General features: G+C 36.9%; 1 protein-coding gene across 10 annotated transcripts in view; it reads left to right on the forward strand.

The window, feature by feature from the left end:
* SLC10A7 (solute carrier family 10 member 7) overlaps positions 1 to 27,744 on the forward strand; it is a 254,159-nt gene that overhangs the window by 10,373 nt on the left and 216,042 nt on the right. For 8 of the 10 annotated variants that reach the window (XR_006606249.1, XM_013059153.2, XM_045078339.1 and 5 more), the window contains exons 3-4: positions 3,061 to 3,197; positions 7,239 to 7,314. Coding sequence is in view for 9 of the 10 variants with exons in the window: in XM_013059153.2 (XP_012914607.1) it covers positions 3,061 to 3,197; positions 7,239 to 7,314 (213 nt within the window). In the remaining variant the exon portion in view is untranslated. Of the gene's footprint in view, positions 1 to 3,060; positions 3,198 to 7,238; positions 7,315 to 26,806; positions 27,738 to 27,744 lie in introns of those variants that run through there. The other 2 variants (XM_045078341.1, XM_045078342.1) reach the window with 2 other exon arrangements.

The raw sequence follows: 27,744 nt of genomic DNA on the forward strand, positions 1-27,744 counted from the left end.
GTTATAATGGCCACTTGCTTTTTCTTTTCCATTGTTCTCTTATTTCCATTGTTACCTCTGTATACAAATACTTTCCACTGGTAACTTATCTTTGTGGTTGTGTGAAGAAGATATGGCTGGACTTTGGGATAGCCTGTTACTTCCCTGTTGTCAAGAGGCCCCTTATGACCAATATGGTTGGCCTTTGTGATTCATTTTGCTGGATTCTTTATTGTTCCTTTGTTATGATGCAGTGGCAATTGCTTAATTGTCATTTATTGGATCAGCGAGTATTTTTAAACTACGTTTTGTTTTTTATAACTTTATCTCATTATAAAAGTGGTATTTCCCCATTGTAGAAAGATTAGAAAGAATGAAAACAACTAGTAGTAACACCTCTGTGATTTTTAGTCCCTTTTTTCCTAAACATGTTTTACATATAGAATACTTAAAAAAGAAATATTTTAAAAAATTATGTATATATGCAAGTATACACATATGTACACTTGCATATATATCATGTATGTCCACACATATATAATCTTTTTTCCCTTGTAACATTGTGTAATTATGATTTTCCATGTAATTTAATATATTTAATTTTTCTTCATGTATATAAAATTTACATTTTGTTTGCTTTTATGAACATAAATCAAAAGATACAAAGGTATATATGATGAAAAGTTTTTTTTCTCCTCTCTGTCAGATATCTGGAGATAACCAGAAAGATAGTTTGTATCTTTCCAGAGATACTCTGTGTAAAACATATGTGCCCCCTTTCAAGCTGTGTTGTTTGTACTGCTTGCTACCCTGTCTTGTTTTACTCAAAAAACCTGTCTTGGAGATTGTTTCATATCAACACATAAAGAACTCCTTGTTTCTTTTTGTATGCTGGAAAACATTCCATTTTATGAATGTGTCATGATGTATTTTATTAGTCCTCATTGACAGATATTTAGATAATTTTCAAGGTCTCGCTATCACAAAAATGCTGCAAAGGATAACCTAAAAATTGTCTTTTTCTCCACATTTGGGAGAAAATGTGAAGGATTAATTCCTAGGAGAACTGCTAAGTCAAATGTTATGTGCAGTGTAAGTTATGACAGATATTTGAAGTACCTAGAGGAGTGTTGGGTTCTTGGTACGTGTTTCTTGACTGAAGGAATGAATTGCCAGATTGCTGTCCCCAGGTTGTGCCAATTTATACTCCTACTGGTAAAGTAGGGAAGGGACCTTGTATTACCACATGCTTGTCAACACAGTTTTAAGGTGGTTTTCACTAACTTGTAACAGTCTTGTTATACCTTAAGTTATTTAATTATTCATTCAGTTTTGGACTTTTAACTTGTTTCCTAATTTTTGCTGTTGTGATCAGTTTTGTACAAAATACTTATGACCACATTTTTTATCCTTAGAATAAGTACCCAGACATAGCACTTTGGGGTCCAAGACTGTGAGTCGTATTATAGTCCTTGATACATATTCCCAAGTTACTTTTCAGAAAAGTTATGCTGTTTTATATTCCTAGCTCAAGTATATGCAAATTCCTTAGTAACTACATTCTGGCTAATCATTTGTTATAGTTAAAAATTAAAATATTAATATTTACTTGGTATTTATCAAATACATCTGAGTATATTTGGATGGGATTTGGTTTTGAAACTGCTGAGCATTCTTGAAACTGCTGGTGCTCATCTTTTCCCTGGGTGAAACTTTTTAAGAATTCTAATACAGTGTAAGGATGGCTCCTTTAGTCTTAGATCTGATCCGTGCACCTGGTGTGGCTTCTGGTCTGCCCAGTGCTTTGCATTTGTCTGAAGTTAGACCCAGGTTGCTAGAAATTCCTTAGATGTCATTAGAGATGTTTTGTGACCACACTGGCCCTGCTGTATGTCTTCATACAGGGAGATATGTAGTGGGAGCCGATGAGACCGATCCCTGAATGTGGTGATCAGAGTCAGCATTAACCTAGTATCTGTTAAACTGATGGGCTTCTACTAACATCTCTGAGGCTCAGGATTTCTTGAATTTCTTACTTGAACTAGGGGAGACATTCCAGTGCTTTGCTTATAACCGGTGGATCTCTGGCATCTTTGTGCTTTAATGACTTCTTGCATATTTTATAGGACTTTTTTTTTTAAAAAGAGTACTTATTTTTATAGTATTTTTCTACTTCTTTCTGAATTTGTTTTATTTCAACTGAATAGTACTGTAACTCAAAGAAATTTAAATACAAGTGCTTGTTAGTTTGTACATATTTGAACCCCCAAATTTAACTCATTATCCTTTTCTAGTTGTGAGACATAGAGCATGTGCCTGTTTTGTCATGTTTATTGTGAATTTCTTCCATCTGGGGCAGTAGAGTGGCATGATGGAAAAAGCAGACCCGAGTCTGCTAGCATACCAGAAATGAGTTTGATTCTGAGCTGCTCTGTACAGTGGCTCTTCACCTCAATTTCCTCCTCAGTCAAATCGGTTAATAGTATCTAGTGAGGCTGTCATGGTGATTACATGAGATAACATATATGAAGTGACACACTCAGAGCATGGCACATAGCCACTGTTCAGTAAGCATTAGCAAGGAAATCCAGGAAGTTGGTTTTGGGGGGAAAAGCCGTTTTGAATTATAGAATATTGTTGGGGAAAACATTATTAAAAATTATGATTTGTGTGTGGATTTGGTAATATCTTGCCAAGGTGAGGCCTTCTTAGAGATTAATCACATTTAATTAAAATGTTGATAGGTCCTTAACTAGTTATATACATGTTTGTTCATAGTGTCAACTCAGGTCTATATTAATGTAAAGGTACTTGGCTTAGTCTTGATCCAGAATTTTACAAATCTGAATTGTTGGGGTATATTATATATTCAGAAAAAATTAGAATCGTTCAGAAATTTTGTATAAAAATACCTATTCCCCCCCCCTTATAGTCTGTTATGCATATACTTAGAGGTAAAGATTTTAGCTCTGAAGTAACTCCAAATTAAAAACTAATTTATTTGCTGTTATTGTGGTATCCGTCTCTCCTCAGAAAAATAGTTTTCTTACCTTTGCTGTTTTGTGTCTTTCGTTTTTGCAGGAGCTGACCAGTGCTTTGGTGCATATAAAACTGCACCTTTTCATTCAGATCTTTACACTTGCATTCTTTCCAGCAACAATATGGCTTTTTCTCCAGCTTTTATCAATCACACCCATCAATGAATGGCTTTTAAAAGGGTACGTTTAAATATTTTGAAGGGTCCACTTTTAATGAGGCGTCTGTGGTGACTTTATTGTTTCACGGCAACTATATACAAAAGGGCCTCTGTGTGGTCTTTTATGAGGAAATAAAACACTTGAAAAACTATTATCCTTTAAATGATAGTGTTCCTCAAGGAGATGCATCAAAGAATTTTATAGCAATATATATATTTTTCTTATTTCAAAGGATTTTATTTGTAAATTTTTTTAAATTGTAATTTTGGTATTGTTAACATGCAGTGTGATATTAGTTTCAAGCATACAATATAGTGATTGAAAATTCTATATATTACTCAGTACTCATCAACGTAAGTGTGCTCTTAATGATAACACAGTCTTAAAATACACCCTCATGTTTAATCCTAAGATTCTGGGATGGACGCTGTTCTGGGAATTTTAAAAAGCAGTGTTGGGAGAGAGATGGGAGGGAATAGAAAGATGTAGATATGCTGTCAGTTGGGTGCTTTAGTTTGTACGTTCTGTATCTTACCGAATGTATACAGATAATAGGTGAATCTAATGCATGTCTTTTAAATGTATAGGAAAGAAAAATTATGTATAGGGAATAAACACTTTTTACTTGTTCTGTGTTTGATATGATAGTTGAATTAACAATAGATTTTTATTAGACTCTTTTCTTCCATTAAAAATGCCATTTCATTAAAAAGATTTAATGAATTTAAAAAATTATTTGAAGTGGTTTAAAACTAACCACATATTAGAAGCATGGTATAACAGTCTAATAGTTAAAGCGCTGAACTTAGAGCCCTGAGATCGCTTTCTGACCCTATCCCTGACTTGCTGTGTGATTTTGAAGAAGTCATGTAATAGATTTAAACCTCTATTTCCCTGCCTATAAATAATGAGGATAGTCACATTTTTACTGCCTACTTTGGTAATAGTGTGGAGGATCTCAACTGAGATCATTTATTCATCTGTTTAAGTCACTTGTTTTTTGCCACTGTGCACCAGGAATTATGGGTGTTGGGGAAACAATAGTGAAGAAAAATGGCAAAATGCCAGGTAGTTTTGCAGGTTGAGAAGACTTGGGTGTTATTGGCAATAACCAAGTACGTGGATAATTAAGATAGAGATAAGTGATGGGAAGTAAAACTGTGATAAGGTTGAAAGTGGTTGGGTGGGTGGGCCAGTGATTGATTTAGATGACAGAGTTCTAGGGATAGAATGTTCTAGGCAAAGGAAGAGAGAGACTGCACAAAGGCCGTAGGGCAGGAACAAGCCTGGTGTGTTCTAGGGTCAGGAAAGTGATGATGATGGCCAGAGCCTGGCGAAACAGAGGAAGAGTAATATGACTTGGAGTTGGAAAGATAGGCAGGGGTCAGGCCACACAGAATCTTGTAGGTCCATGATAAAAGCATTCAGATTTTACTTGCGTGTGACAGAAGGCTACTGGAGGGATTTAAATGAGATACTGTCGTGGTCTGATTTATATGTTCAAATTATTGTCCTGGCTCCTGCATGGAGAATAGATAGTAGAGGGGCTGAGAGAAGGCTAGGAGAGCAGCTTGGAAGGCTCCTGTGGTAGGGTCACTGTGTAGTAGACAGAAATGGGTGTTGGAGGATGTACTGTAAATGAGCGTTCTCGGGACCTGGAGGGGGATAGGATGTGGAGAGGGGAGGACAGGGAGGAATCAAGGAAGATTTCTGGGTTATAGGTCTGAGCCACTGGGTAATGGGGACATCCTTTTCTTAGCTGAAGAGAAACAGAGCAGGACAAGAAGGGAAAATTAAGATCACTGGTTTGGTCAGATTGAGTTTGAAAGAATGAGCTTAAAACTTTCACTAAAAAGCATAAAATCCCAAAGGACTATGATGACATCATTTTAGAGCAGCAATGTATGATGGATTTTGAGAACCAATCATTACTGAGTGTTTCCCATGTAAAAGGCACTCAAAGTATAGGAAGATATTAACTCATTTTTCCTGTATTCAGGGAATGTCCAGGGTAGATGGATGTGTGGGAGATATAAATATAAAATAGTAACCAACCACCGTGCTGTGCCAGTGGGATAGCATGTGATTTGTTAGAAAAGTAGTATAATGATTTAAAGGATAAGAGGTTCAGCAAAAGGTTGTGTATTCCTAAAATAGATAGTTAAAAAATAAGGCCTTAGGGGGAGGCAAGGATAAGAAATTTCCTCACAGCCACATTGCAGAAGGCCTGAAATACTGGACTGAGAAGATAGGGCTTGCATCTGTAGATGATGGGGAGTTCTTAAATACATTCAACAAGAGAACAATATGCTAAAAAGTGGTCATTAAGAAAGATTTCTGATACCATTGTACTGGGTATGTTATTAGTAGAGTAGGGTTTACAATCTCAGGAAGCTAAGATACAATTCTCACCTCAGGATATGAAGCTTAAAGAAGTACACACTTGGCCTCATTAACTTAGGGAAAGCTCTTTCTAGCCCACTTTTTCTCTGTTCCCCTCCCCAGTTTGAGAGCACACAATATGTTAACTTCAGGGAGTTACAGACTCCTACCCGTTTAACTCATTGAAATAAATAAAGATTCTGAACATATCCTTCTTACTTTGCTACGTGAAGGGAGAGAGTGAAGGTAGAGAGACCATTCATTTACACAAGTCCAGACGTGGCAAAAAGCATCTGAGGGGGAATGCTGGCAACAGTCATGGAGAAGAATGCAAAGTTTATTGTGGTAATAAATTGATTTATGAGGAGCAAGTGGAGCCACATATAACTCCAAAGTTTCAAATTAGATATTAGGAAAAAAAAGAACAACAACACCAGAGGTATCCCGTTGATAGAAATAAGTAAATTCAGAGGTGAAATGGATTTTTTAGAAAATATTAGACATGTTTAGTTTGAGGGGGCAATCACGGGCAGCTACAAATTTGGGAATGTTGGTTGGGGCTAAAAATGTAATGGCAACAGTATTCATTTTGCTGTTACTTATTTACATTTGTGTATTGAATATCATTGGAGGTAGGAATATCCCTTGTGTAGTATCCTAACTATAGAACACATATGTAACATGTATTCGATAAATAGTTAAGGGTTTATTTTATTTATTTATTTATAAGACAGGAAAGGCAGAGAGGCTAGAATAGTTGGGCTAGATAAGTCTTTGTCCCGGATTCCAGAATAAAAATTTAATACTTGGTAGGTAGCTTTGTGAATTTGGACAAGTTATTTAACTTCTCTTTTAACTTCAGTTTTCAGGAAAATGAAAATAAAAATAGAATGTATCTTAAACACTTGTGAGGAAGAAGTGAGTAAAGTATCTAGAATAGTATTTACTATAAATGGTAAATGCTTAGTAAGTATCACTGATGATTATAGTGATGATCATGAGAAAGGCTCAGAGATTGGGAAGTGATAATAAGACAGACAATTTAAGCATCACTTGGGAAGACAGACTTTAAAACAAGACTTAGATTGGACTGGAAATTCTTTAAAGGTGTTTTCTCATGTTTTTAGTCAAAATGAATTAAAGCTTTTCTTTTTCTTTTTTCAAATTCATTGCATAAATTTTAAACGATACATTCTTACACCAGCAAGTAGAGAGGTCATCTGTAATCCTGCACTTAACATTTGTTAAAGTCAGGCACTCTGTGTCCTCTGTTCCCTATATGATCTTTCTACTTTTACTCAGGCCAGCTACTCGCTATGTCTAGAATGTATATTCAGTCTATGTGGAAAGTGTGTCCATGCTTTGGGTGATAAGTAATGTTTTGTAACTTTAGTATTTAGATTTACTACTCATAGTTTCATTTGCTTGTTATGCAATGTGTTTTCTATCCTAAACTAAGAGAATTATGATCTGGGGAGTATACGCATAATTTAATAAAATCAAATTTAGAGTAGGTACTAGAATTTACCACAATTTAAATCCAAAAAGTATATGATCATGTCATGCTTGTTCTTCAATGATGTTACAGCAACATGAACTTTTTTTTATGAGCTAAAAGTTTGAGAATTGCTATTTATGATAGAAAAAAACCTTATAACTGCATTTTCTTTTATTTTCCAGTTTGCAGACAGTAGGTTGCATGCCTCCCCCTGTGTCTTCTGCAGTGATTTTAACCAAGGCAGTTGGTGGAAATGAGGTGAGTTATAGGGCTAACTTTATTTAAACATAAGTAGATGCTTTACTTTTATTTTATATTTTATTTTATTTTTAAATTTTATTTAATTTATGATGAAGAAGTCATGTCACAGAAAATGCATAACCGTAGCAGCTTATGAAAGAAGTGTAGGTATATTCATTAATTCAGATGATGCTTAAATTAATGCTGAAGAGTGGAAGTTAGTATTTCAAAGAGAGGGAGGAAGAGAGGTAAATAAAATAGAGATGGTGATTTTTCTACCTTAGTGGGAAATTGGGAGACAGAAGACAAGGAATCCAAGGAAAGGTTCTTTTCATCCAAGGGTGATGAGCTGAGAATACCTCCATTGCCATTCCTTAGTTATCAAAAAAATTACAGCAAACTAAATTTTGGAGAAAGGGTCAAAATATATTTAATGACAAGTAAGGATTATATAAGAAGGAAAAATGAGGCAAGGTTTCTTTCTTTCTTTCTTTCTTTCTTTCTTTCTTTCTTTTTTTCTTTCTTTTTAATTTATTTATCTATTTATGTTAGGGGGAGAGAGTACGTGGGAGGTCAGGGTGGGGGCAGGCAGACGGAGAGAGAATTCAAGCGGAGTCCTCCATGCTGAGCCAGGAGCCTGACGTGGGGCTCCATCTCATGACCCTGAAATCATGACCTGAACAAAACCAAGAGTTGGTGGCTGTACCACCGAGGCGCCCTGAGACATCGTTTCTGAGATATTCAGCAGCTTGGGGGACTGTGGCAGAGTGCTTGCATATTGGGACAACAGTTGTCCATTTCAGGACTGGCTGAAAGGCACAGCAACTTCATACTGAGGGACTCTGCTTCGTGATAGCTTATTCCACTTACAGTTTCTCATTCAGAAAAGAATACTATTCAAGAAGAGAGGATATAAGGGGTTCCTACTTCAAAAAAAAAAGGATATTTTTACTTCTATTCATTCTAGGATTTTGCTTTCTTAGCATTTGTTTTTACTTTCATCCACTTTATTTATTCAGAAAATATTTACCAAGTACCTGCCATATTCTTTTTAGAAATAGCTTTATTGAAGTATTGTGGACATACAATAAACCACATAAACGATTTAATGTTTTGACATATGTATACCTGTGATACAGTGATCACAGTCAAGATAATATATTCATCACCCTCAAGACCTCTTGTGTTCCTTGGTAATCTCTCCTTCCTGCCTTTCTGAGTGTCCCTCTTCCTCAGGCAACCACTGATCTGCTTTCTGTCATTGTAGATTAGTTTGTATTTTCTAGTTTTATATACTGGAATTAACTGTGTATGCGTGTGTGTGTGTGTGTGTGCGCTTTTCTGGCTTCTTTTATTCACCATGATTATTTTGAGATTCATCTATGTTTTAGTCCTTTTTATTACCGAGTATTTTTTTTTTTATGGGTATACCATAATTTGTTTATCCTTTCACCTGTTGATGGACATTTGGGCATTTTCCACTTTGGGGCTGTGAACATTTGTCTGTGAAACTTTTAAGTGAATGTGTATTTTCATTTCTCCTGAGAATACTTAGGAGTGGAATGTTTACATCATCTGGAGGTGTATGGTTTAGTATCTTTCAAACAAGGGAAGAATCACCAATACATAGTTCTAAGTCATATCTCAGTAGCTTCTGAAGTAGACCATTTCTATCAATAAACACTCTTCTTTGACCACAGGTGTATATTTAACTTTTTAAAAAATTGCCATGCCACTTTCCCACGTGGTTGTACCATTTTATGTTTCAAACAGTGCTCCATATATTGTCAGTCTTTTTAATGTAGCCATTCTAATGTATATCTAGAGGTATCTCATTGTGGTTTTAATTTATGTTTCCCGGCTACTAATAATGGTGAGCATTATTATCTTTTCATGTCTTCTATACATGTCTTCTTTGGTAAAATATCAAATCCTATGGCCCCCTTTTTTTAAACTAAGTGGTTTGTTTTCTTATTGATTAACTTTTTGAGTTTTATATATTCTGATACAAGTCCTTCCTAGATATATGCTTTATAAATATTTTTTACCAGTCTGTAGCTTGTCTTCATTTTCTTACTTGTATCTTTTGAAGAGTGGGATGCTTCTAGTGAAGGCAGTAAATGTGGTTGGATTTTGGATGTATTTTGAAGGCAGAGGATATGCTAATGAATTGAATGTGGGATACGAGAGAAAGAGAGAGGTCATGAATGACTCTAGGCCTTTTGACTGAGTAGGTGAAGAATGAGATTGCAGAGGGTTTTTATCATGAATGGATGTACTTTGTAAAATGCTTTTTCTGCATCTTTCTTGTAAAATGCTTTTTTGGCAAATATTGAGCCACCCTTCTGTCACAGGAATAAATCCCACTTGATCATGGTGTATGATTTAAAAAAATATATATATTGTTGGATTCAGTTTGCCAATATTTTGTTGAGGATTTTTGCATCTATATTCATGAGGGATATTGGCTTGTATTTCTCCTTTTTTTATAGTGTCTTTTTGTGGTTTAGGTATAGGGTAATGCTGGCTTCATAGAATGAATTTGAAAGTTTTCCTTCCTCTTGTATTTTTTGGAATAGTTTGAGAGGAATGGGTACTAACTCTTCTTTAAATATTTGGTAGAATTTGCCTGTGAAACTGCCTGGTCCTAGAATTTGTTTTTTGAGAGTTTTTGATTACTGATTTAATTTCATTGCTGGTAATTGGTCTGTTCAAATTTTCTGTTTCTCTATGCTTCAGTATTGGTAGGTTTTATGTTTGTAAGAATTTATCCATTTCTTCTAAGTTGTCCAATTTGTTGACATATAGGTTTTTTTAATATATTCTGTTACAAATATGGGTATTTCTGTGGTGTTGGTTGTTATTTCTCTTCTTCCATTAGTAATTTTGTTTATTTGAATACTCTTTTTTTTTTAATGAGTCTTGCTACAGGTTTATCAATTTAGTTACTCTTTTCAAAGAGCCAGTTCTTGGTTTCATTGATTTTTTTTTTTTTTTAAATCAAAGGGTGTTTAAAGCAAAAATTGGATGAGATAACTTGCAGAGTGAGCATAGTTAGAAAAGAGATGAAGTTCAAGGACTGAGCTATGGGACCCTTCAACATTAAGAGGTCAGAATGAGTAGTAACCAGCAAAGGCACCAGAGAAGATTAGACAGAAGGAAAAACAAGAGTGTGGTATCCTGGAACCAGGTGAAGAAAAGTGTTGGAAGGAGGAGAGTCTGATCAGCCATGTCAAATCTGCTGATATAACTTGTGTAAGATGAATTCTGAGAATTGAACATTGAGTTAATGTGGAAGTTATTGGTAACTTCAACCAGAGTGGTTTTGTGGAGTGTAGGGGCAAAAGCTTGTTTGGAATGGGCTCAAGGAAGAATAAGAAGAGAGGAGTTAGAGACAGAAATTATACATAACTGTTTTGAGGTCCTTTGTTACAAAAGGCAAGACTTTGTTACAAAAGGCAAGAGAGAAATGAGGCTATATTTTAGGAGGGATATGAGGTCAAGAATTCTTAAATTGCAGAAGTGACAATGTATTTTGGTTTTGTTTTTTTAAGATTTATTTATTTTAGAGAGAGAGAGCATGAGCTGGAGGGGCAGAGGGAGAGGGAGAGAGAATCTCAAGCCGACTCCCCACTGAGTGCTTAGTGGGACTCAGTCTCCTGACTCTGAGATCACAACCCAATCTGAAACCTAGAGTAGGAAGCTTAACAGACGTGAGCCATTCAGGTGCCCCAGAAATGATAGTATGTTTCTATTATGATGGGGATTATATAGTTGAGAGGAAGTTGTTAATTAAGAGAGTGCTGAAGTAATTTATTTGGTCAAGTGGAAGAGAAGGGTTTTGGGTTGCATGAGCTTCAGTAGGAGCTTGGATGGTTTATTGAGGATAAAGAGAGAAAATAGAATGTGTGAATAGAGATCCATGAAGATGGGCATCCCAAAGGGTGCCCTTTGGAGTTTCTAATGACTTTTTATTTCTTAGCTCTCTTCTCATTTTCTTTGTTGTCTTCTGATTTTCACTTTCTTCTCAGCAGCTTAGAGGGATGATGGAGTAGATGGTATTAATGTTTGAGATGAGAGGATAAAATGTACGATTGCCATCTAGGAGAGTGAATTAACTGGAGAGTATGGGAGCTTTGCTGGAAGCAGGAAGGATCCAGCTGAGACTCTTGGTCCTGCATTGCAAATGAAGCCAGGCATCATGGTTGTGTGTTTTCTCTTCAGTTTCTTGGTGTAGAAATGGAATTGGCAGAGAGTTGAATTTAACCGTTGTTTCATTTTGATGGGTAGTTCTTTTTAGTTGCCACATAATTAGTGAGCTAGAGGAGTTAACAGGAGTCTTAGACTAGTCCTTGCCATGATTATCTTTCTTCCCCCTTGAAAGAATTTGAGAGAAGGGTCTGTTTTGGTTTATCTGAGACCAGTGGTAATTGACTTAAAGGTGTCATTTATCTCTTTCTCTCTGATGTGATTCCCTTAAGAGCTTTACAACTAAACAACCTTTTTGTTCTCAGATGACTTTTTGGCAGAAGTTCAAAGTTCACTCATTTTCTTGACATTAACATATAGCATTGGAAATTATATTTACATGTTTATTCCCCAGTAGATATTTAAATAATTTACATTAATGTTACATGTTAATAATGTTGAATTTATGAATATTTCATTTGTTTTCTGATATCATTGGTCTAGTTTGTTAAATGATTATATTGTGCAACTTAATCATTATCAAGCATTTTTGTAGTCTTGGGGATTAAGTTACAGTTTTTCATAGATATTGAAAATTGAGCTTGCAAAGTCCAGTTGGGTCATATCTTCTGATATGAAATGAATAAACTTTTTAAATATTTACATCAGATTGTGGAAGAGAGTGTCTGCAAATAAGGATATTAGATGATTTTAAGTTGAATTTTTTTTGAAGTAATGTTATAAGGTAACTGAACATAAGCTTTTGCTAAAGTAAATGTAAAGGGAGATTAATCTTTTGTACAATGTATTGGAAATAATCTAATCGAAGGCTGCTTTGTACATAGCTGCATGTAAATGCAAAAAGGTCCACAAGCAGAGTCCTCTTGATGAAGTCCCAGAACCTAAGTCAGGTTCGGTGTGGTGAGGAGGTTCGGAGCCGACGACTAAAGAAAGAATTCTTAAGACGTCATTGGTGCAAAATGGTGGTTTATTAAAGCACGGGGACAGGACCCGTGGGCAGGAAGAGCTGCTGCCCTGGGTTGTGAGGGTAGGCATGTTATATACCCCACGGTTGTGGGGGAGGTGGTGAAGGGATGGGAGGTTTCAACAGAGTTCTCACATGTTAGGGAGGGCCTACAAGGTGCCGGGGGGGGGGGGGGGGAGTCTTTGCCCTTATGGCTTGATCAATGTCGTCTTTAGGTCAGGCACTAACATCAAGATAATTGGGGGATTCTTGGTGGGGCATTATGATTTGGCTATCATTTACATTCCCTTCTACCCCAGTCTCCTCCAGTTTATGGTGGGAGGGGGACATTAGGGCTTCAGAAACCAAGAGTTATTTGCCTCTGGAAATTTGTGCTATTGATAAGGTAACCTCTCTGTTTAGGTCTCTAGGACATCTTGTAGGGCAAGGGAGATTCCTGTTCTGCAGGATTGTGATCCCTGCAAGTTAACTATTTATCATTTTATGGCAGTCAGGGGTGCCTGAGGAATGCTACACATATGGAGGGGAGCGGGTGAAGAGGGGGTGCAAGGCGCCAGCTTTTGCTTTGTCCTCAGCCAGCCTCCTGCTCCCTCATCACTCTGACAGGTACCATTAGGAAAAGGTTTTGATTCTACTTCTCTGTGATTCTCTGCTCTGCCTTGCACGTAGCTGACTTACACCCTCATGGATTTCAACATGCTAGGAAAATGGCTGGGCACCCTTACGTGTCACACTGTCCTTTGAAACTGAATATTCTCCGCAGTGGTTGTAACATGTAAAAAAACTCTTGTCCTTCTAGATTTTGTGTCATTAAACTTGTTCTGTTTAGCTTGTGCTCTCAAATATTTCTATATACATATTTAGTATAAATACACATGTTTAGGATATGTTCTCCTGAATTAAAGGAAATGTGAGATTATGTAGCATATTTATATTAATGATTTGGGGAATGTATGCAGATCTAAGAGTGTTATTTGAAATGATTTCTTTTTACTTTGCAAAGTTGTTCTATAACATAGAAGAAGGTTTTTTTTTGTTACTTACACACCTTTTATTTGAAATGCTTTTTCCATAAAACTGTTGGTTACGTAAAGGTTTTGTCATGAATTCAAAGTTACTGCATTCCTTAAGCTCACAGCTTGCACTTTGGCAAGAAATAGCCTTATTACTTGTTAAAGTAAAAAAAAAAAAAATTTGTTTTTATAAGTTAGATTGCTTTTATGGCATTGAGCCAACTAGAGTTTATAATTATTTTTAGCACGAAAGGAAGTAAATGTATGTGCATAGCAGTGCATATATGCTAGAATGCTAGCATATCCTTTAGGTATTAAAATGAGACTGTTTAAGGGCATAGCTGACTGACAGTCTTATTTTGTGGCTTTTAAATTTTAAACTACTTTCATTTAAATATTAGAAACACAGCTTGGTTCTTTTTTTGTGATCATTATTTATTCATTCCAGCGCTTTAAATGCAACTTTTCAAAACTGGAAGATTATAGGGTGTGCTCTTGACATGGTTCGACTGGTGGTTATGTGGTAGTGTGTGTGTTTGTGTATGCATGTGTGCATGTGGGCACGCCTGTGTGTGTGTGTGCACATGTGATTTTAGTTCCTTTTTTAAATAATAGAAAAAGTAGTAAGACTTGGTAAACCCTAATACATTGCCAAATATAGGGAAGTGATAGGTCAACATGTTTTCTATTTTATTCTAACATGGGAGACATGAGATAAACACTTATGCTTTGTTTAACTCTGTATACATTTGTTTGGTTTAAATTTATGTTCCAAAAGTAAAGTTCTGTAGTAAAAGATGCGATTTACCCCCCTCCCCCATCAAAAGCTTCACAAATGTTAAAAACCTTATGGGACTTGTTAAAGGAACCATTGTATTTTTAAATTCAAGGAATTTCTGCCTTGTAGTAAATACCAGAGGGATTATGAAAGAAGTTTTCCTTTAAGAAATCGGTACCTTATTTTTCCAAGTTTCGAAAGACTTATGTGGTTTCCATGCTGTTGTTACAGAGGTATTTCATTTCTCTATCACTTACACTGCTGTTTCATGAAAAAAGCTAGAAATGCAGGGTTTGGGAAAAATTGACACTATATTCCTTCGCTTCAGTGTTTCTTCTTTTGCAAGCTGAGAAAGGGAAGGATGCAGCTAATAGCCAGTGCCTAAAAATATGAAGTAAATACCGAGGTCTTGGTTTCTGAGTAAAGTTACAAAGCTGTATGACTTTGTAAAATTTTGTAAGTCTGAACCTTAAACTATGTAGGAGAGAAATATAATTAATGATTTCTGCCTTCAAATATCTGAAAGAAAAAAATTAAAAGAAAAACATTAAGAATCATAATAAATAAAAGTCAGGGCAGGGTAGGAAGGAGTTTCCAGTCAGGTCTCAGAGTGTTTTATGCTAAACTCTATTTCATCTGCTTTTAAGGCCAAACCTGGTAGTTTGATCTATGAAAATAAGGCACCTCCACCACTAAAAGCATTGTCCTGATTACATGCATGTAATTTATGTTGGTTTGTTTATTTTTTGTTTCTCAAGGTGAATCCCATAGGTCACCCATACCAGCATTATGGTTGGGTGATCAGGGTCGGGGGTCCAGGGGACCTTAGATCTATTGAATTAGAATGTGTGGTAGATCATCCTCAGGATTCTCCTTTTAAAAATTATGAATTATGTCTATAAAAGGTGTGTAAAACATGTATACAGCTTAAAGCATAATAAACTCTCTTGTGTTCGTTCACCATCTAGTTTTAGAAATAGAATGTAATACTCAACCAGAAGTTAAGCTCCCACCTTATGTAGACACTGTCTTCTACCACAGGGAATAAAAAAGAGAATGAGACCTGCGTTCAAAAGCTACATTGAGTGTGATATTACACTATTCAGAACCTCTGTTTTATTGTGGCTTCATATTGGCCCATTTTTATCAAATTATTGTTTTCCTTTTTTAGTATGGAAAAAACCCTAAAATGCACCCCAAGTGAGTTGAGCCCCACTTCCCCATGTCAGACAGCTAGAACTTCAGCTTAGGAATCTGGACTGTGGGGTGCTCAGTTGGTTAAGCGACTGACTTTGGCTCAGGTCATGATCCTGGGGTCCTGGGATCTAGCTGCATATTGGGCTTTCCCTGCTCTGCAGGGAGCCTGCTTCTCCCTCTCTGCCTGCCACTCTCCGTGCTTGTGTTCTCTCTCTCCCTCTGTCAAAAAAGAAATAAAATCTTATTAAAAAAAAAAAAAGGAATCTGGACCATGTTTGCTTCTCGTAGGCAAAAGGCTGTTCCCTTGCCAAGTCTCGGGTTCAGAGGGCGTGCTCCTTTCAATGTAAACATATTTAGTTGGCATTTTTGTTATATTTTAATTAGCAGAAGAACCCTTTGCTAGTCAGGTAGAATTCCAAATACATTTCAAAGAAAAGTTCTGCTTTCAGGTATAGCAGAAAGGTAATTAAGTTAAGTGTGTGTTTGTGCACGCGCGTGGGTGTGCGTGTGTGTGTGTGTGTGTGTTTAATTTCATCAATGGGACTATTGCCCAAATCTCTTCAAAGAAAATTTAAGAATGTCTCCTGAGCAAAGAAAATTCTTACATGTGGTGAACTCTTTAAGTCATAGACGAAGGTCATGACAGTCTGAGTGTATTTAAAAAAGGTTTTCTATCTGCTTGGAAAGCAAATGAAGCACTCATTACTAACTTTAAAATTATAGCTATGAGAAGATCTTTGCTAGAGGTGAAAGATCAAGATCATCACAGTCCAAATGGAGACAGAAAGTTCAGTTTCTGGCTTATCAGGCAGGCATGAAACATTTCAGGGTTATTTTGCATTATCAGTGGGGAGTTGATCTTGCTAATCCAATGCATGAAGATAAGATTCATTGAAACATTTATAAAGGCATTTTGAGTAGATCTGATCAGCAGAGAGCAGACTTGAAGTGAGAAGGAAATCTGACCTGTCAGTCACTGTCTCAGCTTCCCAAATCACTTGGCTTTTCTGTGCCTTGCCTTTCTCTTCTGTTAAATGGGGTCCATTACTACTTTTGCTTACAGTGGAAGTTTAATGGCCTCTTGGAGAAATCTCGTATCTGAAAAAGGCTGTCTGTGTTGAGCCCTCTTGCTAGCTGGCATATGGGCACATATTTCCCTCCTGGGCTCTCTGGAAAATGGTGTCTTGTCTTCCTCTCTGCCAGCTGGAAGAACAGAATAGCAGTGGCTACAATAGCAGCAGAGAAATTGCATGTCCCTACCCTTCTTCTGTATCTACCTTTTAACATGATTCTCATCTTCTGGATGGGCTTAGTGTTCTTCAGAAGCCCTACAAAGAGTTGCCTGTATTTGTATTAAGCTGCAGTAAAACTTGTTTGAAACACCTCGATTTCTCAAGAATTCTGTGTGTAACTTAGAATACTCTCATTTAACTCCCTAATTCCTCTCCAGTTGTCTTCCATTCATACCACCCTAACCAAAAGGACCCCCTTCATGGTTGGCAGTGGTCTGTGTTCACCGAATTTAGTGGCTCATTCTCGGTTTTCATCCTCCTTGACTTAGCTGTAGACTTTGACACCACGCCCGATTGCCTCTTGTATCTTTTTGCTTCCCTGACACTCTTCTCTCCTAATTCTCTTCCTCCTGTCTCTCTTCATTCCTTTTTTTCCTGTCTGTCTCCTTTTCCATCCCAATGGAAATGTCTTCCAGGGACCTGGTCTTCAGACTCCTTGTTTGGCATTGCCAGATTCCCGTTTCTGGGCCCTTCTCTCTGTAGCTGAAGTCTTTTGATCCCCACCTTTCAGTCTATCTCTGCCTCAGCCATAAGGACCAGTCCTGATTGTGGGTGAGAAGTATTTAAACAACGCCAGCCTAACAAACACGCTGTGGCTAACATCACACCTGTGCTGCTAGGCCATCTGACCTTTAGCAAAGGACGTATTTGCTGAGCAATCAAAGCAGATGTTTGATTCCTGGTTTTACCATTACTTACCTAGTGGTCTGATTGGTCACCAGGTAAGCCCTAGACCTCTCTGAGCCTTTGATTTCCTCACTTGAGTAACAGTAGTATTTGCATCCCTAGTTCATTGGATTGCTTTCAAGGATCTTATGAAATTGAATGCAGAAGTACCTATAAATGCTCAAGAACATATCAAGCAAGCATCAGCATCATCTTTGTAGAGATCTGCATTGATGAAATCACCTTGTTATCATTGCTTTCTCAGGAATTTGATCTTCTGAGTTTACTCATTCACTCACTTCATTCATTTGAAACTATGTGTTGAGTGCTTGCTATAGCTTGCTATATATAGTACATTCATAGAATTGTCAGTTTAGCAAGTGATATAAAGCATAAATAGTAAATTACAATATAAGATAGCTAGGTTTAAATAAATTTAATAAGCTGGATAATCCCAGTTTACTTGTTTGTATTAGTTTATAGGTCTTAGTTTATAGGTCTTCAATATTTTTGTATAGATATTTCTTACCATAACCTGAAATGTTAGTCAGATATTCAAGCTTACCTTCTGGGAATGAAAGGTCATGGGGAAACATATTAGCAGTAGAAAAGTTGCTTTGGGAATTTTGAATCAGATAAAGGGCATTGAACAGATTTGTAGGATGTTTCCTCTAAACTATAAAGCTTGGAAGACCACCTGGTTCCATTCTAGCCAAGAAAACCAACCAACACAAGAACGATCAGGTTACCATGTCCCCCTTTGAACATTCCTTCATAAACACTGGAAATTTGTTATCTAATTCTTTTTCAATATCAGAATGTCTGCATATAATAGGACCCACATAAAACATTTCCAGTAATTTGGCTTATTTCAATTAATTACATTTTATATGTCAAACTTCCTTTTTAGGGAGGTACTCTGGGTTCATTAGTGATCTTGAGGAGACACTAGTTTAAACAACACACTTACAGTGTTTTTCTTCGCTAACCTAATTTGATTAATATCGTATTTCTGTATCTTATTATAGAGAATTTGATTATTTTTACCTTTATTTTCAAATTCTGGGCATGTACCTTTTTTAGGTTCTGTGGCTTAACTGTGCATTGACTGTATACCATTTCCTCATGTATTTGTATATCTTTATAAAGTTGTTACTATACTCTCAGTAATTTGTTGAACCAAAGAGTTACAGAAATACGAATAAATTGGATGTGAGAAGACTTAGTTTCTTCCCTAACTAGCTCTGTGGTCTTGGGTATTTTCTTCTTTAGCTTTTTAATTGTGTGTAGATAGGGCTGCTTTATTTAGTTATTTATTTATTTATCTTTCTCCAAGTTTTAATTTAAATTCCAGTTAGTTAGCATGCAGTATAATATTAGTTTCAGGAGCAGGGTTGGTTTATTTTCTTTTTAAATTTTTATTTATTTATTTTTTAAGGATTTTATTTTATTTTAAAGATTTTATTTATTTATTTGTCAGAGAGAGAGAGCGAGAGCGAGCACAGGCAGACAGAGTGGCAGGCAGAGTAAGAGGGAGAAGCAGGCTCCCTGCGGAGCAAGGAGCCCGATGTGGGACTCGATCCCAGGATGCTGGGATCATGACCTGAGCTGGAGGCAGCCGCTCAACCAAATGAGCCACCCAGGCATCCCAGGATTTTATTTTTAAGTAATCTCTATACCCAACATGCGGCTGGAACCTACAACAGTGAGGTCAAGAGTCACACACTCCACTGACCGACTGAGCCAGCCAGGTGCCCCAACAGGGTTGTTTTAGATGAAAATACTTTGGGAGAAAAGAAAACGACATGTATATTTGATTTACTTACCTATTTTTAAATTGAAGTACAGTTGGAATACAATGTTACATTAGTTTCAGGTACACAGCATAGTGATTTGACAAATCTATATGTTATGCTTATGCTCACCACAAGTGCAGCTACCATCTGTCATCACACACCACTATTACGAGACCATTGCTTGTATTCCTGTTCCGTGCCTTTTCATCCCAGTTGCTTATTCATTCCTTGACCAGAAGCCAAGCCTATACCTCCCACTCCCCTTCACCCATTTTGCCCATCCTGTCACCCTCCCTTCTGGCAGCCATCAGTTTGCTGTCTGTGTTTATGTTAAGAGGATATGGGAAGCTGTTTGCTTCTTGGTGAAATATGATCAACTTTATTGCATTAATTGTAGATCTTTATGTTTTCTCAACTTCCCCTGTGAGGTTATATGCTTCATAAGAAAGGATTATATTGTATACATGTATCTTTCATTTGGAGGTATTTAGCATCTATCAGACTAAAGGATAGATAGATTAATTTTTACTGCATTGCTACAAACTTTGAAAATGATCCCTTTAAACTTACATTATGAAGACATCAGATTGTGTCTCCCAGGTACCTAATGATTTTTCAAGCAGGTTATTCATGACCAAGAACACTTGGATCCAAACTAATGGTCTGAATATATTGAGTGGGACTGAGCTGCATTCTAATCAAATGAAGAGATACTGGATTTGCAGAGCCCTCTAAATGAGTGATTTTCATTTTTTTTTCACAGCCCACAGATAGAAATTCAAAAGTTCCCTAAGTATAGTAACTCTGTTGTGTAATTCACTCTCTCTCATCCTCTTCCTTTCCCCCGCCCCTCCACCTTTCTCCATTCCTTCCCTTCCTTTTCCTTTTCTCTCTTCCATTCTAGAAAGAAAAGGCCAAGCAGTATTCACTAAATTGATTTTGTGAACTACAGTTTGAAAAATGTTTTCCTAAACTGTAGCGGAAATCTACCATCCATATTTCCTCTTGAGTCAGCTCTTCTGATCCTCTAGACAAACTTATTGGCCTTTGATCTATTCGCAGGGGGGTTCCTGGCCATCTGTCATTTGTAGATGTCTCCTTTGCTGTTGGCCCTCAGACCACTTTGGGAACTTTGTGTTCCTGATCAATTCTCCTGCTGTTTGTGGTCAGCTCATTCAAGCAGTCTGCTCCTGCTGTACAGATCTCTTCATCCTCCATGTCTGCCATATGAAGTTCTGCTTATCTGTCAAGGTCTAAGTCAAATACCACTTCTTTTCTAGAAGCCTTTACAGATGCTCAGTCAGAACTAATATTTCCTGCCTTCCGTTGTACATCTTTTGTGCCTCCGTCATGACACGTACTGTTTATTAGATGTTTTTGCTTGTATTTGGCTAATACATTTTTGAAATTTCTTTTCAGGAACTCCTTTTCTCTGATCCTTTTAATACTGTACAAGGGTATCCATAATAAAAATGACAAAGGGGGATTTGGGGCCAGTTTCATCCTAGTCATATAATGGTCCCAACAGAGTTGTTCAGAACAACGATGAAGTCACTTACCTGACAGTAATTTCCATAAGTTTGTGTTCTCAGTCTCTCCTTCAAGGATATTTTTATATACTTACTGTGCTAGAATAAAGTGGGATAGACTGGAACAATATTCTGTCTGGATTAGACACATTTTCTCATTCATGCAAATACATTTTATTTATTTGTATATTTACCTATTTAACAATACATGTAATATTCATTGGCCATTATTTCTGTGTCAAAGTCTAAGTTCTTTTTTGGGGGGGTGGGGACTGTCTATTTTTTAAATATTTATTTATTTAGTTCAGTAAGCCACTGTATAATAGTCCATGATGCAGTGTTTGGTGATTCATTAGTTAAGTATAACACCCACAGCATAGGCCCTCCTCAATACCCATCACCCTGTTACCCCCTTACCCCCACCCTACTCACTAGTGAAACCCCCAGATTGTTTCTCGGTGTCCTCAGTCTCTCATGATTCATCTCCCTCTCTGATTTCTCCCCCTTTGGATTTTACCCGCTTCCCTTATGGTTTTCCACTCTATTGTTTATGTTCCGTGTAAGAGTGAAACCAAATGATAATTGTCTTTCTCTGTTTGACTTACTTCACTTAATATATCCTCTCCAGTTCCATCCATGTCAATGCTAATGGTAGGTAGTCAGCATTTCTGATGGCTGAATAATACTCCATTGTATATTTGTACCTACCTACCTTATCCATTTGTCTATTAAAGGGCGTCTCTTCTCCTTCCACAGTTTGGTTATTGTGAACATTGCTGCTAGGAACATTGGGGTGTACGTGCCCCTTTTTTTCACTATGTCTGTATCTTTGGGTAGTGCAATTGCTGGGTCATGGGGTAGCTCTATTCTTAACATCTTGAGGATCCTCCATGCTGTTTTTCAGAGTGGCTGTACTTAAGAGACTTACTGTGGAAAGTTTTCAATTGATGCTCTGTAGTGTTGCTTATTTAATGATGCTCAGACATTGACTCTAAGACAGTGTTATTACAAAGTTCCAGTCTAATTACAATTACATTAAGTTCACACTGTTTTGAAAATGGTACATGTTCTCAAATAGTAACATGATAGTTTAATTCTGGAAAACAGTCTGAGAAATTAACTGTAGGAGGTAAAGCATATTTATATATTTATACATACTCATATTTTTAAAATGCATATTGAGTTAGCCTGTGAAAAACACTTTTGAATTTTTGTGGCTCTCCTTATCAGGGACAAGAGGGAATAATATGCCTTAATTCTCATTTGAGTTTACATTAAGTCCTTATCAAAATAAGCCACTGTAAATACTCATTGCACTTGTGCTTTGCCTTTGTTGGCATGCATTTATTCTTTTTGTTCTTCCAAGGTGTGATACTTCCTGTTCCTGAGTAGTTTTACTTACCAGCTATTCTGCCATATGTTTGCACACTTGCCTTCAAAAAGGTGGGGTGCAGGGGTGACTGGGTGGCTCAGTCAGTTAAGCATCTGCCTTTGGCTCAGGTCACAATCCTGGAATCCTGGAATTGAGTCTTGCATTGGGCTCTCTGCTCAGTGGGGAGCCTTCTTCTCTCTCTGCCTCTGCCTCTCTCTGTTTCTGTCTCTCATGAATAAATAAGTAAAAAAAAAAAAAAAAGTAAATAAATCTTTTAAAAAAGGTGGGGTACATAGTCACATTTTCATATGAAAAATGAGAGCTGGCATTAAAATTAAACAAGGATCTACTGTGTTCAAGTAGTCTATAAAGAGATGTGAATTCTGTTGGGATAGCATCATCTTTTTGTAGATAAGCAAAGATAGAATTTTTGTGGGAGGAATTATGTACTCTTTAAAAATTTTTCATTTTCAAATTGTGTTTGAAATACTTCTGAGGGTTAAAAAGGAGCCTACTTTAAGAAACAGTTGGCCTATGGTTGATGAAGTTTTAGGACTTAAGGCCCAATTCATTATAAGTTGACTATCAGTTGAGAAAGAGGAACGAAGTTAATTGAGTTAGAAGCTTGTTTGCTAAATAAAGGAGACCTTCACTGGTTGGAAGGAGCCTAACTGCAGATTTTTACAAAGTTCTTTAGGAATGTGAAAGAATGCTAGCATTTTTCTGCACTTCCCTAATTTCTGACCTGGAGGGATAAAAAAAGGGCACAGCAGGATGGTGGAATGATTCAGAACTATAGCAATGCACAATCTGGAATACACTGTTATTGTGGGCAATCCCTGTGCCCTAAGTGGATTTAGCTAGCTGCTAACCCGCACAGTAAGAGACAACTGCAACGATAGTAAGCGCCTGTCATCAAAATAGTAAGAGCTAGGCTTTTATAGGGCACGATATGTGTCAGTCCTTGTTCTCAGGGTTTTGTATGTATCAATTCCTTTAATCCTTTTAACAACCTTTTGAGTAAGGTACTATTATCCCTATTTTGTAGATGAAAAAACAGACACAAAAAGAAGCAGATCTGGGAGTGATTGTAAACTGGGCACTCTGCTGCCAGTGCCTTTGTTTCTATCCTTCCCTTTTTGGCCAGTCCTGCAGTTAACACTGGAGCTAGGACAGGTGCACTGAAAGCTCTCCATCTATAGACGGCTCAGTGCCTCAGCTACCTAGGTCAGAAAAATAAGGGCTCACCAATGAGTAGACCAAAAAACCAGTAGTTGGATAAAAAATGATCCCTCTGAATTTGAGTAGGCATTGATTTTTCTACCTGACTGCAAGTCTCCCTTTGAGAAGCTTTACCGTCTCTCTGCCGGGGCCCTGTGGTATTCACCCCACATGTAGCTCAGCCAACGCCTCTGCATCTCATGGAAGCTTCTTCCATTTGACAGAAAGGAATGCGTATTTCTTATTTATAGCTGTATAGGTTCTAGTTCAGTGTTTGGCCTATGTCAAGGGCCCAGTAAATATGGTGTGGGTGGGTCTGTGGCACAGATCTGGCCAAAGTTGTATGCATTGCGGTGGTCATGGAGTTAAAGGAAAAGATCACCACTGCCCTAGTCACAGGAAGAGGCTTCAAATTCATCTCAGCAATTTCCATTCCCTGCCAGATGAGAAGATGTAACCATATCTGAGATTTCCTTCCATACCTCAAACACAAGAAGGCTTTTGAATTTGTTTTGGTACCATAGGCCCAAACTCCAATCCCACCTAGCACAAAGCCACAGATATTCCCTTTCTAGCTGCCATCTGAAACTGTAAGACACAGTAGTTTTTTTTTTCTTTAAATGTTATTTAAAGAAAATTAATTTAATTTTTAAAAAATGTTATTTAAAGAAAGACAAAAAAAATTAACTTCAGTGTTAGAAACTCTATTAATATATACTCACTTTCCTCCCTAAATCCATGCTATTGATTAGGTTATAGAAAATATTTTCTGGCAATAGGTACATGTTATTTAGTGTTAATTGGTTAAATTAACACATGTGAACATACTTTGCAAATTACAAAACATTATAGTTATTTTGCTAATATGTTACTGCCAATAGATGATTGGCTTTTAAAAATTTTGTTTAGGAAGTCTATTTGATAAATTAATTGAGTTAATTACTGGGTTGTCTTATTGAATGTTATGTTACTACTTTGGGGGTTAGGAGTTAAATGTTGTATTTTCCACCTTGCTTTAAAAACTATATTTTTATCATAATCCCTGAAAAAACATTTAGTATTTTCTTTCCTTTCTTGCTTAAAGTGCTTCACTTATTTTTTATTTATTTATTTTTTGCCTCAAAAGGCAAAGAGAGGAGAGAGAATATTATGATAGTCTACGGTTTATTTGTTTTTTTTTTTTTTTAAGCTTCATTTTGGTTTTTGTATTTTTAAAATCTGTGTCTTTATCTTTTCAACTTTTCCCTTTTTCATTCCTGTCCTGTTCCTGTTTATCTTTCATCATTGTCTCTCCCTCTTTTCTTCCGATGAATTTTAATTCCTCTACTAACTGGTCTTAACCAAACTGGACTGTTAGTAGGTCACTGTGTGGTCCTCTGGCACCTTTTTTATTGTCACAGTTCTCAGCATCTCGTCATTGTGTGGTCTCTTCCATGGGGTATAACTCTATTTCAGCCTAGAAAGGAACATCTCAGGTTTCCAAATCCTGAACCTGCCCTTATAATGACAAAGACATGTACTTCCATAGCACTGTCTCTTCTTGTAGAAGCTGTCGGGATTGATCCATCTGCTCTAGCCGTGGACAGGAGGTTACCTTTCACACTGGCGTGGTGTATAGCAGGTGTTTGCAGGGTCCCTGGGACTTCATGAGGCCTTCTACCCTCAGCACCAAGGTGTTAGCAAGCTTCCTTTAGAACGTGTGACTAGGGGCACCTGGGTGGCTCAGTGGGTTAAGCCTCTGCCTTTGGCTCAGATCATGATCTCAGGGTCCTGGGATTGAGCCCCTCATTGAGCTCTCTGCTCGGCAGGGAGCCTGCTTCCCTTCCTCTCTCTCTGCCTGCCTCTCTGCCTACTTGTGATCTCTGTCTTTCAAATAAATAAATAAAATCTTAAAAAAAATAAAAAAGAATATAAGCATAGGGGCACCTGGGTGGTTCAGTGGGTTAAGCCTCTGCCTTACGCTCAGATCATGATCTCAGGGACCTGGGATTGAGCCCCTCATTGAGCTCTCTGCTCAGCAGGGAGCCTGTTCCCCACCCCACTGACCCCCGCCTGCCTCTCTGCCTACTTGTGATTTCTCTGTCAAATAAATAAAATAAAACAAAAAATCTTAAATAAAATTAAAAAAAAAATGTGTGACTAATGTGTGACTGCTTTGCTGTGACCACAAGACGCATCCTAAAGCCTGCTGCTGTCTTGTACACTCAGGCCTTCTTCTAGGCAGCTACCTACTCTTTTTTTTTTAATTAATTAACATATAATGTATTATTTGTTTCAGGGGTGCAGGTCCGTAATTCATCAGTCTTACACAATTCACTGCTCTCACCATAGCACAAAAGTGCTGCTTCCTAAGCCTTCTCAAAATGAATCACTGCAGCTTTATTTGGATATTGCAGAAGTCAAGGAGATAGATGGCCAACTGAGAGGAACTTGAGCTCTAACTATAACTCTACAATCTCTAGTCAGAGTCAAATCATTTAATCTCTTTAAATTCCTTTTTGTATGATTTTGTAGAAATAATTCTACATTTGGTCTGGGTGTTAAGGTCTAATAGGGAATTGGTTTGGTTATCCTGATTTTCACTCTTTTACCTCCTTTCCAGCACCCTCCCATGCCCACCCCAGTAGTGGCAAAGGATGGGGGTGGGATGATGGAAAATCATTGACTTAAGTCTATACCTAAGTTATATTCTGTTTCTGCATTGACTCAGTCTAAGCCAACACCGAATATTAACTCATTGGGAGAATCGCCTAATTCATTTATTTAGTAAGTGCTTAGTTCATACTTAAGGAAATAAAGGAAATTCACTGTGTTGCAAGGAAAGGAATTGATTCCCTATGTCTGTCTCTTCAATTGGATATTATTTTCTCAAATTGGCCCAATTTTATTTTATTTGCTCATTTTAAAATGAGTAAAGACCCACACCCAATGTGGGTCTTAAACTCATGACCCCAAATCAAGAGTTGTATGCTCTACCAACTGAACCAGCCAGGCACCCCAAATTGACCCAATTTTAAATTTTAAATTTCATCGTGGTGATTTTGAACAACTCCCATTACTTTATATAAATTACACTAATTAGATACAAATAATAGTAATGGATTTTTTTCTCTTTAAAGAAAATCTATTTATTTATATACAATAGTAGTTGCATTTAACTGAATATTCTAGTTAGTATATGTATCAAACACTTCTGCTCATTTTCTAGTGCCTATTCTCCCTTCATCTTTAGAATAGAACCGCATCTTTCAGGTGGGCACATTGCCATCCAGCTGAGACTGTATTTACTAGAATTTCTGGTGTTCTGATAGTCATGTAACTAAATTTCTGGTGTTCTGATGGTCATAAACTTCCATTGAAATGTAAATGGAAGTATTGCATATCACATTCAAGGTATATCCTTAAAAGTGGGTGGTGCAGCCTTCATTTCCTTCTTCTCTCCACTTACTGGAATGTTGATTTGATGGCTACAGGCTGAAGAGAGGTCTTAGATTGAGAGATGGCCTGCTAATGACAGTGGAGCAGCCAGAATAGGATGCTGGGTCCTTTTGACTGTGGGGCTGCTATACCTGGATTGCCTACCCCCAGACCTCTTTTACCTGAAAGAGAAGAGCATACCTCTCTTGTGTAAGCACTAGTATTTGGAGTGGCTTTTTGTACGCAACTAAACTTGATTACAATTAATGTAATATAGCTGAGTATAATTTTCAAATAATAGGATATGATAAAGTATGCTTAATACTGGAACTGTACTGATTATAATGCAAAATAATAAAATATTTCGAAGCCACTTGAAGAGCAGTAGTTGTTCCTAGGTCCATTATAACCTAACTGTGTGCAGTATTATAAAAAATATCTCATTGGTTGTCTTGAATTTTCTTTCTCTTAATTCTTTTGGAAATGCAGATTAATATTGAGTAATAGTTTTGTTATTTAGCAGCAGTATTTCCTAGTGCTAAGTAGAAAACTCTGGATGTTTAGGAGAATTATTGGAAATATTCTTTCTGGAATCCTTTTAGCTAATGTGTTCCAAGACTGACTTTGTGCTTTTTTGGTGGTGGTGTTTCTTGAGTGATAATGATAAGAATATGTGTATTAAAGTGTGACTGGTAATCTCATAAAATTTATGCATCTTTGGTCAAAGACAGATATGTAAAATAAAAGAGCTCTGATTTTTCATTATCTTTGACTTTTTATATTATTTGTATCTGATGTAATTTTAAAAAATCATGGTGAATATACCTAACATAAAATTTACTATTTTAACTGTTTTTAAGGATACAGTTTATTGGCATTAAATACACTTAACTTACATTGTTGTATAATCATCCCCACTATCCATCTCCAGAACTTTGTCATCTTCCCAAAATAAAAATACATACTCATTAAATAATAACTCTCCATTCCTCTC

Source organism: Mustela putorius, unplaced genomic scaffold (genome assembly GCF_011764305.1).
Source record: "Mustela putorius furo isolate JIRA1106 unplaced genomic scaffold, ASM1176430v1.1 tig00000242_pilon_pilon_pilon, whole genome shotgun sequence".
Lineage (NCBI taxonomy): Eukaryota > Metazoa > Chordata > Mammalia > Carnivora > Mustelidae > Mustela > Mustela putorius.